The 13054-nt window shown below is 47.1% G+C and overlaps 1 protein-coding gene across 1 annotated transcript in view; it reads left to right on the top strand.

The window, feature by feature from the left end:
* LOC144486080 (uncharacterized) overlaps positions 1 to 13054 on the top strand; it is a 40496-nt gene continuing 27442 nt past the window's right edge. The window contains exons 1-2 of the mRNA XM_078204193.1: positions 1 to 20; positions 9343 to 9978. Coding sequence (XP_078060319.1) covers positions 1 to 20; positions 9343 to 9978 — 656 coding nt within the window. The remainder of the gene's footprint in view (positions 21 to 9342; positions 9979 to 13054) is intronic.

Here is a 13054-nt window from a genome sequence, read left to right as displayed (position 1 = left end):
ATGCGGGAAATTATAGGCCGGTAACTTTGATGTCAGTAGCAGATAAATTATTGGAAGGAGTACTAAGAGATAGGATCTACAAATAGTTGGATAGACAGTGACTTATTAGGGAGAGTCCAGCTTTGTGCGTGGTCGGTCATGTTTTACCAATCTATTCGAGTTTTTCGAGGAGGTTACCAGGAAAGTGGATGAAGGGAAGGCAGTGGATGTTGTCTACATGGACTTCAGTAACGCCTTTGACAAGGTCCCACATGGGAGGTTAGTTAGGAAGGTTCAGTCGCTGGGTATACATGGAGAGGTAGTAAATTGGATTAGACATTGGCTCAATGGACGAAGCCAGAGAGTGGTAGTGGAGGATTGCTTCTCTGATTGGAGGCCTGTGACGAGTGGTGTGCCACATGGATCAGTGCTGGATCCATTGTTGTTTGTCATCTATATCAATGATCTGGATGATTAATGTGGTAAATTGGATCAGCAAATTTGTTGTTGATACAAAGATTGGAGGTGTAGTGTTTAGTGAGGAAGGTTTTCAAAGCTTGCAGAGGGATTTGGACCAGCTAGAAAAATGGGCTGAAAAATGGCAGATGGAGTTTAATGCAGACAAGTGTGAGGTATTGCACTTTGGAAGGACAAACCAAAGTAGAACGTACAGGGTAAATGGTAGGACACTGAAGAGTGCAGTAGAACAGAGGGATCTGGGAATACAGATACATAATTCCCTAAAAGTGGCGTCACAGGTAGATAGGGTTGTAAAGAATTATTTTGGTACATTGGCCTTTATAAATTAAAGCATTGAGTAGAAGAGATGGAATGTTATGATGAGGTTGTATAAGACATTGGTGAGGCTGAATTTAGAGTATTGTGTGCAGTTTTGGTCACCTAATTACAGGAAGGATATTAATAAGGTTGAAAGAGTGCAGAGAAGGTTTACAAGGATATTGCCGGGACTTGAGAAACTGAGTTACAGAGAAAGGTTGAATAGGTTAGGACTTTATTCCCTGGAGCGTAGAAGAATGAGGGGAGATTTGATAGAGGTGTATAAAATTATGATGGGTATAGATAGAGTGAATGCAAGCAGGCTTTTTCCACTGAGGCTAGGGGAGAAAAAAACGAGAGGGCATGGGTTAAGGGTGAGGGGGGAAAAGTTTAAAGGGAATAGTAGGGGGGACTTCTTCACGCAGAGAGTGGTGAGAGTGTGGAATGAGCTGCCAGATGAAGTGGTGAATGCGGGCTCACTTTTAACATTTAAGAAAAACTTGGACAGGTACATGGATGAGAGGGGTGTGGAGGGATATGGTCCAGGTGCGGGTCAGTGGGACGAGGCAGAAAAATGGTTCGGCACAGCCAAGAAGGGCCAAAAGGCCTGTTTCTGTGCTGTAATGTCCTATGGTTCTATGTGCCGGTTAGATGGATTGGCCATGATAAATTGCCACTTGCTATCAGGGTGTTAACAGGGAAATATGTGGATAGGGCCTGGATGGGATTGTTGTCGGTGCAGGCTCGATGGGCTGAATGGCCTCCTTCTACACTGTATTTTATTATTCATTATTATTAATTAATTACTATTAATGCTTCTATGAATGAAGGTGGTCTTGATGATGATGTGGACATGTGGCTGGAAGCTCATCGTGGGATGAACTATTTCACCCTGGTTATGAACAGCCTGGTTCAGCCTCAGACAGTTGCCAGGAGGAGAGATAAAGTTGTTGGTGAGGGAGTGGAGTTTGTAGTGGGGACTGAACACAATGGGTTCAGTCTTCCCAGTATTTATATGAAATAAATTTCTGTTCTTTCAGTACTGGATGTCAGACAAGTCCGGATGGGTGTGAGTTGGAGAGGAACTTGGAGCTGATGGTGTTCACAGGGTTTGGAAATTCTACCAAAGTTCCTGTTGAGTTGTAGATGTATAAAATCTCTCTCCTCACCTCCGGCCTCTCCTACTTCTCTCTGTTTCCACTCAGGGTGTGGAGATGCCGGCGTTGGACTGGGGTAAACACAGTAAGAAGTCTCACAACACCAGGTTAAAATCCAACAGGTTAATTTGTTAGCATAAGCCACAGGCTTTCGGAGCGCTGCCCCTTCATCAGGTGAGTGGGAGTTCTGTTCACAAACAGGGCATATAAAGACACAAACTCAATTTACAAGATAATGGTTGGAATGCGAGTCTTTACAGGTAATCAAGTCTTAAAGGTACAGACAATGTGAGTGGAGAGAGGGTTAAGCACAGGTTAAAGAGATGTGTATTGTGTCCAGCCAGGACAGTTAGTGAGATTTTGCAAGCCCAGGCAAGTGGTGGGGGTTACAGATAGTGTGACATGAACTCAAGATCCCGGTTGAGGCCGTCCTCGTGTGATTGACAGATCCATGCTCACTGCTTCTTGCCCTGGATGCAGAGAGCTGAAAATTTCCATGCAGGCTGCCAGACAGATAAATGTCTACATTACTGGAGTAGAAATGTGTGGAATATACAGACCAAATTCACTTCGTTCCCTTCAGTTGCTGCAAGTCCCCAATTTCCCCCAGAATGAGAAAAGAAATGGAAAGGGGGAAACATTGATTTCCTCCCAGATGTTGCCCAGAGGAGGAAGTTTCACTCTGAAGCTCGTTGGACAACCTCCGCATTGTGACGTCACAATGGAGCCCTGCCTGAATCAGCCAATAGGAATCACTCTGCTCCGCGGTGACGTCTCCGGGTTCCAATCGCAGGCCCGGGCGCGCGGACCCGGGAGCCCCGCCCCCACCCATTGTTCCCCTCCCCCTACACCACATCGAGCCAAGGTTTCCAGGCAACCGGCTGACGGCTCCGGCCAGAGTGAGAAGCCGCTCGGTGAGCTCCCCCTCCCCCCGGCCCGGGACTGCGCATGTGCGAGGGAGAGGGGACTCTGCGCATGTGCAGGGGAGAACCCACCCTCTGATCTTCATGCTGAGGTGTTGACCAATGGGAAGAGTCGGAGGACTGGAAGGACTCTGGTCTTCCAGCCAATCAGAGCCTGGGCTTTGTGTGAATGAAGATTGATCTTCAGACAGACTCAAACCTCCTCCTGTCTCAAACATCTGTGAGTAAAACACTTTCTTTTCAACCCCCTTTCCATTTCTTTTCTCATTCTGGGGGAAATTGGGGACTTGCAGCAACTGAAGGGAAAGGAAGTGAATCCAGGGAGGGTGCAGACTCTGGAAAGGTTGCCCCAGGTTTCTCTCTCTCTCAAACCAGAAAATGATCCATTTCTGCCCACTGTTTGCTGTTCGCCAATCTTCTATCCGCGCCAATATGTTATCCCCGCAGCAGGAATTTTTATTTGCTGCAATTTACTTTTGTAGTAGTATTTTTCTTAAGTTTAAAGTGAAAACTGGAAGTGGGCTGCTAAGGAGTCTGGGAAGGGTTTTTTAAGCGCGCGAAGTATAAAAGGTAGGCTGCAGTATACAGCGGGCAGCGTCGGGAGCGGGCAGTGGAGTGTGTGGGAAGCAGAGTGTGAGCTATAAGGCTTTGGCTCACAGGGCTTAGGCAGAAAGGGCGAGCAGGGGTGAGTTTAATTCATTTTTGCTGTTTGTACCTGGTACTGGCAAGGTATCTAGAGGGGATGGGTGTGCAGGCAGTGCAATGTTCCTCTTGCACTATGTTTGAGGTGAGGGACGACGACAGTGTCCCTGCTGATTACACCTGTGGGAAGTGCACCCATCTGCAGCTCCTCCAAAACCGTGTTAGGGAACTGGAGCTAGAGTTGAATGAATTTAGGATCATTAGGGATGCAGAGGTGGCCATAGACAGAAGCTTTAGGAATACAGTTACTCCGAGGAATGAAAACAGATGGGTGACGGTGAGAGGGGCTGGGAGGAAGCAGTCCGTGCAGGGATCCCCTGTGGTCGTTGCCCTTAGCAACAAGTATTCCGCTTTGAATACGGTTGAGGGGGATGACATACCAGTGGTGAGCTGCAGTGAGAGGATCTCCAGCACTGTGTCCGTCTCTGTGGCTCGGGAGGGTAAGGGGCAGAGCGGGAGGGCATTAGTTATTGGGGACTCGTTAGTTAGAGTGATAGATAGGAGGTTCTGTGGCAGCAAAAGAGACTCATGGATGGTATGTTGCCTACCGGATGCCAAGGTCCGTGACGTCTCGGACCGTGTTTTCCGGATTCTTAAGGGGGAGGGGAAACAGTCACAAGTCGTGGTACACATTGGTACCAACGACATAGGTAAGAGAAGGGACGGGGATTTAAAGCAGGAACTTTGGGAGCTGGGCTGGAAGCTGAGAGCCAAGACAAAACATGTGGTCATCTCTGGTACGTTGCCGGTGCCACGTGATAGCGAGTTGAGGAACAGGGAGAGAGTGCAGTTAAACATGTGGTTGCAGGGATGGTGTAGGAGGGAGGGTTTCAGATACGTGGATAATTGGAACACATTCTGGGGAAGGTGGGGACCTGTACAAACAGGACGGGGTGCACCTGAACCAGAGGGGCACCAATATCCTGGGAGGGAAATTTGATAAGGCTCTTCAGGGGGGTTTAAACTAATTTGTCAGGGGAGTGGGAAAAGGAGTTGTAGTCCAGAGGTCAGTGAGGGTGGTGAGGTATTGGGGAAGGTATCAGGGTCAAGGGTGGGTACCGGTAGACAGGAAGGTGGGTTGAAGTGTGTCTACTTCAATGCAAGGAGCATCTGGAACAAGGTAGATGAACTTGGGGCGTGGATTGGTACTTGGGACTACGATGTTGTGGCCATTACGGAGACGTGGGTAGAACAAGGACAGGAATGGTTGTTGGATGTTCCGGGGTATAGATGTTTCACTAAGTGTAGGGAAGCTGGTAAAAAAGGTGGAGGAGTGGCATTGTTAATCAAGGATAGTTTAACGGCTGCGGAAAGGCACTTCGAGGGGGATCTGCACACTGAGGTAATATGGGCTGAGGTTAGAAATAGGAAAGGAGCGGTCACGTTGTTAGGAGTTTACTATAGGCCCCCAAATAGTAATAGAGATGTGGTGGAAGAAATTGCTAAGTAGATTATGGATATGTGTGGGTGTCACAGGGTAGTTGTCATGGGGGACTTTAACTTTCCAAATATTGATTGGAACCTTTGTAGGTCAAATAGTTTGGATGGGGCAGTTTTTGTGCAGTGTGTGCAGGAGGGTTTCCTGACACAATATGTGGATAGGCCGACAAGAGGTGAGGCCACATTGGATTTGGTACTGGGAAATGAACCGGGCCAAGTGTTAGATTTGGTTGTGGGAGAGCACTTTGGAGATAGTGACCACAATTCGGTGTCTTTTGTTATTGCAATGGAGAGGGATAGGGCCGTACGGCAGGGCAAGGTTTACAATTGGGGGAGAGGTAATTATGATGCGATTAGGCAAGAATTAGGGGGCATAAGTTGGGAACAGAAACTGTCAGGGAAAGGAACTAATGAAAAGTGGAACTTTTTCAAGGAACAAATACTGGGTGTCCTTGATAGGTATGGCCCTGTCAGGCAGGGAGGAAATGGCCGAGTGAGGGAACCATGGTTCACGAAAGAGGTAGAATGTCTTGTGAAAAGGAAGAGGGAAGCTTATGTCGGGATGAGGAAACAAGGTTCAGATGGCTCGATTGAGGGTTACAAGTTAGCAAGGAATGAGCTGAAAAAGGGGCTTAGGAGAGCTAGGAGGGGACACGAGAAGTCCTTGGCGGGTTGGATCAAGGAAAACTCCAAGGCTTTTTACTCTTATGTGAGGAATAAAAGAATGACCAGGGTGAGGTTAGGGCCGGTCAAGGACAGTCGTGGGAACTTATGTATGGAGTCAGTGGAGATAGGCGAGGTGATGAATGAATACTTTTCTTCAGTGTTCACCAAGGAGAGGGGCCATGTTTTTGAGGAAGAGAAGGTGTTACAGGCTAATAGGCTGGAGGAAATAGATGTTCGGAGGGAGGATGTCCTGGCAGTTTTGAATAAACTGAAGGTCGATAAGTCCCCTGGGCCTGATGAAATATATCCTAGGATTCTTTGTGAGGTAAGGGATGAGATTGCAGAGCCTTTGGCTTTGATCTTTAGGTCCTCGCTGTCCACGGGGATGGTGCCAGAGGACTGGAGAGTGGCGAATGTTGTTCCTCTGTTTAAGAAAGGGAATAGAAATGACCCTGGTAATTATAGACCAGTTAGTCTTACTTCGGTGGTTGGTAAATTGATGGAAAAGGTCCTTAGGGATGGGATTTACGACCATTTGGAAAGATGCGGATTAATCCGGGATAGTCAGCACGGATTCGTGAAGGGCAAGTCGTGCCTCACAAATTTGATTGAATTTTTTGAGGAGGTAACTAAGTGTGTTGATGAAGGTAGGGCAGTTGATGTCATATACATGGATTTTAGTAAGGCGTTTGATAAGGTCCCCCATGGTCGGCTTATGATGAAAGTGAGGAGTGTGGGATAGAGGGAAAGTTGGCCGATTGGATATGTAACTGGCTGTCTGATCGAAGACAGAGGGTGGTGGTGGATGGAAAATTTTCGGATTGGAGGCAGGTTGCTAGCGGAGTGCCACAGGGATCAGTGCTTGGTCTTCTGCTCTTTGTGATTTTTATTAATGACTTAGAGGAGGGGGCGGAAGGGTGGATCAGTAAATTTGCTGATGACACCAAGATTGGTGGAGTAGTGGATGAGGTGGAGGGCTGTTGTAGGCTGCAAAGAGACATAGATAGGATGCAAAGCTGGGCTGAAAAATGGCAAATGGCGTTTAACCCTGATAAATGTGAGGTGATTCATTTTGGTAAGACTAATTTAAATGTGGATTACAGGGTCAAAGGTAGGATTCTGAAGGCTGTGGAAGAACAGAGAGATCTTGGGGTCCATATCCACAGATCTCTGAATGTTGCCACTCAAGTGGATAGAGCTGTGAAGAAGGCCTATAGTGTGAGTTTTTATTAACAGGGGGTTGGAGTTTAAGAGCCGTGGGGCTATGCTGCAACTGTACAGGACCTTGGTGAGACCACATTTGGAATATTGTGTGCAGTTCTGGTCACCTCACTATAAGAAGGATGTGGAAGCGCTGGAAAGAGTGCAGAGGAGATTTACCAGGATGCTGCCTGGTTTGGAGGGTAGGTCTTATGAGGAAAGGTTGAGGGAGCTAGGGCTGTTCTCTCTGGAGCGGAGGAGGCTGAGGGGAGACTTAATAGAGGTTTATAAAATGATGAAGGGGATAGATAGAGTGAACGTTCAAAGACTATTTCCTCGGGTGGATGAAGCTATTACAAGGGGGCATAACTATAGGGTTCGTGGTGGGAGATACAGGACGGATATCAGAGGTAGGTTCTTTACGCAGAGAGTGGTTGGGGTGTGGAATGGACTGCCTGCAGTGATAGTGGAGTCAGACACTTTAGGAACATTTAAGCGGTTATTGGATAGGCACATGGAGCACACCAGGATGATAGGGAGTGGGATCGCTTGATCTTGGTTTCAGATAAAGCTCGGCACAACATCGTGGGCCGAAGGGCCTGTTCTGTGCTGTACTGTTCTATGTTCAATAACCTTTGATGTGGCACCTCATCAAATGTCTTCTGGAAATCTAAGTACAGCGCATCCACCGGTTTCCCTTTATCCAATTCCCGATGGGGAATTTTAGAAAATTGAACAACACATCAACTATCTCACTCTGTTAAGACCCGAGAATGAAGCCCAGCAGGACCCGAGGACTCATCAGCCCACAGCTCCAACAGTTTGCTGAGGACCACTTCCCTGGGAATTGTGCTTTTTCAGAGTTCATCCCACACTTCTGTTTTCTGATTTCCAGCTGTTTCTGAGTTTTAACTGTATCCTCTATTGTGAACACCGAGGCAAAATACTTGTTCAATTCATCTCCCAGCTCCTTATTTTTCATTATCAATTCCTGGACTCACTTTCTATTAGACAGTTAAGAAATGAGGTGGAGCAAGTGACTGAAGTGTCAGTCAGGGAGCACTATTGGGAGCACCAATAGTTTCAAAATAGTTCAGGAAAAAGATAGGACAGGTCCACAGGTCAAGGCCCTAAACTGCAGCAGGGCCACTTTTGTGGGCATTAGGCAGGATCTAGCAGATGTCGATGAGGTGAGTTTGTTTGAAGGGAAAGGAATGACTGGGAAATGGGAGGTTTTAAAAAAGTGTGATATCAAGAATCCAGGGACAGTATATTCCTGTTAAGATGCAGGGAAAGAATGGTAAATTTAGGGATCTCTGGCAGACAAGGGACATTGAGGCTCTGGTCAGGTAAAAGAAGGAAACATACATTGGGTTTAGGCAATCGGGGACAAGTGAATCACTCTGACTATAAAAAGTGTAAGAAAATACTGAAGAGGGAAATCAGGAGGACAAAAAGAGGGTCTGATATGGATCTGGCAGGTAAGATTAAAGAAAATTCCAAGAGGTTCTATGGCTATATTAAGAGTAAAAGGGTGGCTAGAGAGAGAATAGATCCCCTTAAAAATCAGTATGGCCATCTGTGTGTGGAGCTACAGGAGATGGGTGAGATTTTTAATGATACTTCTCTGTGTTTACTGCGGAGAGCACCATGGGTGCTAAAGAAATAAGGGAAACAAGTGGTGATGTCTTGGGCACACGCATGTTACTTGGGAGGAGGTATCTGCAGCCTTATAAAAGCAAATTACTGCGGATGCTGGAATCTGAAACCAAGAGAGAAAATGCTGGAAAATCGCAGCAGGTCTGGCAGCATCTGTAAGGAGAGAAAAGAGCTGATGTTTCTTGTCTCGATGACCCTTTGTCAAAGCTCTGAAACATCAGTTCTTTTCTCTCCATACAGATGCTGCCAGACCTGCTGAGAATGGGGAGAGACTGTGTGGGATGGAGATTTACAGCTTTTGGGGAATGAGAGAGGAAAGAATGTTCCATAGAAATTGTCTGTTCTGAATTTCTATCCTGTACTGACACTGATGACTTTTGGAAACTCATTTTCCAGGATATTGAAAGAGGAATCACAGGCCGAAATCTCAAACGTCACGTCTCGATCTGACAGAGTCTTATTCCTTGGGACCTCAATATCATCGGACTTTGAATCCAGAAGGAGAAATGATTGTCCAGTCTGTCGATTTGAAAAGATTTGAAATGTCAGTGTGAGTGAAAAAGCATCGACACACTGCCACACTTGAGTGAGAGTGTTCCAATGCACTGACTAAAGAGCTTTAACCAGTTACACAGTCTGAATAAATATCACACCATTCACAGCGGGGAGAGACTGTAATCTTGTTCTGTGTGTGGACGAAGTTTCAACTAATTGTCCACCCAAGAGAGAGATAATGACACCTGCACCATGGAGAAACCATGGAAATGTGTGGACTGTGGGAAAAGATACAGAGCCCCATCTCTGCTAGCAGCTCATCGGCGCAGTCACACTGGGGAGAGACCATTCACCTGCTCTCAGTGTGAGAAGGGATTCACTTCTTTATCCAGCCTGCAGACACACGAGCGAGTTCACACTGGGGAGAGGCCATTCACCTGCTCTCAATGTGGGAAGGGATTCACGCAGTCATCCCACCTGCAGACACACCAGCGAGTTCACACTGGGGAGAGACCATTCACCTGCTCTCAGTATGGGAAGGGATTCACTCAGTTATCCAGCCTGCAGACACACCAGCGAGTTCACACTGGGGAGAGGCCATTCACCTGCTCTCAGTGTGGGAAGGGATTCACTTGTTCATCTAACCTGCGGACACACCAGCGAGTTCACACTGGGGAGAAACCATTCACCTGCTCTCAGTGTGGGAAGGGATTCACTCAGTTATCCGCCCTGCGGAGACACCAGCAAGTTCACACTGGGGAGAGACCGTTCACCTGCTCTCAGTGTGAGAAGGGATTCACTCAGTTATCCAGCCTGCAGAGACACCAGCGAGTTCACACTGGGGAGAGGCCGTTCACCTGCTCTCAGTGTGGGAAGGGATTCACTCAGTTATCCAGCCTGCAGACACACCAGCGAGTTCACACTGGGGAGAGACCATTCACCTGCTCTCAGTGTGAGAAGGGTTTCAGAGTTTCATCCCAGCTGCTGAGACACCAGCAAGTTCACGAGTGATTCCAGGGTTGGATTCTGCTGTTATTGTTTCTGCTCTCAATTACATCCAGGACTGCATTTTGTTCATTCTCACAGTTGGTCAATGGGGAGGGTCAGAGGGTTTCTTTGTGCTGGACTGGCCGGTCTCAGCCTCCAGTGGGCTGATGCTCTTTGAGTCTTTTTGTGAATACCTGGTTTCAAATGTCACAAGGATCACAGAGTGACAGGGTGTTCGGAAGTTTAGAGATATTTCGTCAGAAGAAAATGGAGGTTGGCAGTGCAAAGGTACATTTCTGAATGGAGGGCTGTGACAAGTGACATTCCTCAGGGATCAGTGCTGGGACTTTTGCTGTTTGTAATATATACAAATGATTTGGAAGAAAATGTAACTGGTTTGATTGGTAAGTTTGTGGATGACGCAAAGGTTGGTGGAATTGCGGATAGCGATGGGGATTTGTGAGAGGGTGGCCATGCCTCACTAACCTGGTGGAGTTTTTTGAAGAAGTGACTAGAATGGTTGACGAGGGAAGGGCCGTGGATGTTGTCTATATGGACTTTAGTAAAGCGTTTGACAAAGTCCCTCATGGTAGGTTGGTGCAAAAGGTTGGATCTCATGGGATAAAGGGGGAGGTGCCTAGATGGGTGGAGAACTGGCTTGGTCACAGAAGACAGAGGGTGGTAGTGGAAGGGTCTTTTTCCAGCTGGATGCCTGTGACTAGTGGTGTTCCGCAGGGCTCTGTATTGGGACCTCTGCTGTTCGTGATTTAGATGAACGATCTGGAAGAAGGTGTAACTGGGTTGATCTGTAAGTTTGCGGACGACACAAAAATGGCTGGACTTTCAGATAGTGAGGAACATTGTCAGAGGCTACAGAAGGATATAGATAGGCTGGAAATTTGGGCAAAGAAATGGCAGATGGAGTTCAATCCAGATGAATGCGAAGTGATGCATTTTGGTAGAACTAACGTAGGGGGGAGCTATGCGATAAATGGCAGAACCATAAAGGGTGTAGATACGCAGAGGGACCTGGGTGTGCAAGTCCACAGATCCTTGAAGGTGACGGCACAGGTGGAGAAGGTAATGAAGAAGGCATATGGCATGCTTGCCTTTATAGGACGGGGCATAGAGTATAAAATTTGGGGTCTGATGATGCGGTTGTATAGAACGTTGGTTCGGCCGCATTTGGAATACTACGTCCAGTTCTGGTCGCCACACTACCAGAAGGACGTGGAGGCATTAGAGAGAGTGCAGAGGAGGTTTACCAGGATGTTGCCTGGTATGGAAGGGCTTAGTTATGAGGAGAGATTGGGAAAACTGGGGTTGTTCTCACTGGAAAGACGGAGGATGAGGGGTGACCTAATAGAGGTGTATAAAATTATGAAAGGCATAGGTAGGTTGAATGATGGGAATCTTTTTCGCAGGTCGGTGGTGACGTTCACGAGGGGTCATAGTTTTCAAGATGAGGTGGGGGGAGGTTTAACACGGATATCAGAAGGACGTATTTTACACAGAGGGTGGTGGGGGCCTGGAATGCGCTGCCAGGCAAGGTGGTGGAGGCGGACACACTGGGAACGTTTACGACTTATCTAGATAGCCACATGAACGGAGTGGGAATGGAGGGATACAAAAGAATGGTCTAGTTTGGACCAGGGAGCGGCGTGGGCTTGGAGGGCTGAAGGGCCTGTTCCTGTGCTGCATTGTTCTTTGTTTCTTTGTTTTGTTTCTTTGGGACTGGCAGAGGATACAGCAGGATATAGATCAGTTGGAGACTTGGGTGGAGAGATGGCAGATGAAGTTTAATCCGGACAAATGTGAGGTAATGCATTTTGGAAGGTCTAATACAGATGGGAAATATACAGTAAATGGCAGAACCCTTCAGAGTATTGATAGGCAGAGGGATCTGGGTGTACAGGTACACAGGTCATTGAAAGTGGCAATGCAGGTGGAGAAGATAATCAAGAAGGCATACGGCATGCTTGCCTTCATCGGCCGGGGCATTGAGTTTAAAAATTGGCAAGTCATGTTGCAGCTTTATAGAACCTTAGTCAGACCGCACTTGGAATATAGTGTTCAATTCTGGTCACCACACTACCAGAAGAATGTGGAGGCTTTGGAGAGGGTACGGAAAATATTTATCAGGATGTTGTCTGGTGTGGAGGGCATTAGCTATGAGGAGAGGTTGGAGAAACTTGGTTTGTTCTCACTGGAACGATGGAGGTTGAGGGGGGACGACCTGATAGAAGTCTACAAGATTATGAGGGGCATGGACAGAGTGGATAATCAGAAGCTTTTTCCCAGGGTGGAAGAGTCAATTACTCGGGGCATAAGTTTAAGGTGCGAGGGGCAAGGTTTAAAGGAGATGTACAAGACAGGTTTTTTATACAAGAGGGTGGTGGGTGCCTGGAACTCGTTGCCGGGGAAGGTAGTGGACGATAGTGACTTTTCAGATGCGTCTTGACAAATATATGAATAGCATAGGAATAGAGGGATATGGTCCCCGGAAAGGTAGGGGGTTTTAGTTCAGACGGGCAGAATGGTTGCTCCAGGCTTGGAGGGCCAAAGGGCTTGTTTCTGTGCTGTAATTTTCTTTGTTCTTCGTTCTGTTTGGAACATCTCAAATGCCCATCCAATTTCCTTTTTAATTGTTCATTGTCTCCACTTCCTCCACCCTCGTAGGCAGCGAGTTTCAGGTCATTACCATTCGCTGCATCAGAATATTCTTCCTAACATCTCAACCCCCCCTCCCGACCCTTGCATCTCTGACCCAAAACAAGAAATCTGTGTCCCTCTCGTCCTTGTCCCTTCAGCTAATGGGAACAGCTTTTCTTTGTCCACCTTATCTAAACCTGTCAGAAGCTTGTCCACCTCGATCAAATCTCCCCTCAACCTCCTTTGCTCCAAGGGGAACAACCCCAGCCTGACATTGACAATAAAGAACAAACTAACAGAATATGTTAATACCTGAAATCAAATGGGAATGTTTAATTTCTGTTTTAAAGATATTGTGAATATATTGTCCTGGACAATAAAGGAATTGGAATAACTCACCTTGGGTGTGGTTGAATG

The sequence above is a fragment of the Mustelus asterias genome, unplaced genomic scaffold (genome assembly GCF_964213995.1).
Source record: "Mustelus asterias unplaced genomic scaffold, sMusAst1.hap1.1 HAP1_SCAFFOLD_285, whole genome shotgun sequence".
NCBI classification, from domain to species: domain Eukaryota; kingdom Metazoa; phylum Chordata; class Chondrichthyes; order Carcharhiniformes; family Triakidae; genus Mustelus; species Mustelus asterias.
Note: the sequence above shows the minus strand (reverse complement) of the source record. Positions and strands in the feature narration are given on the sequence as shown.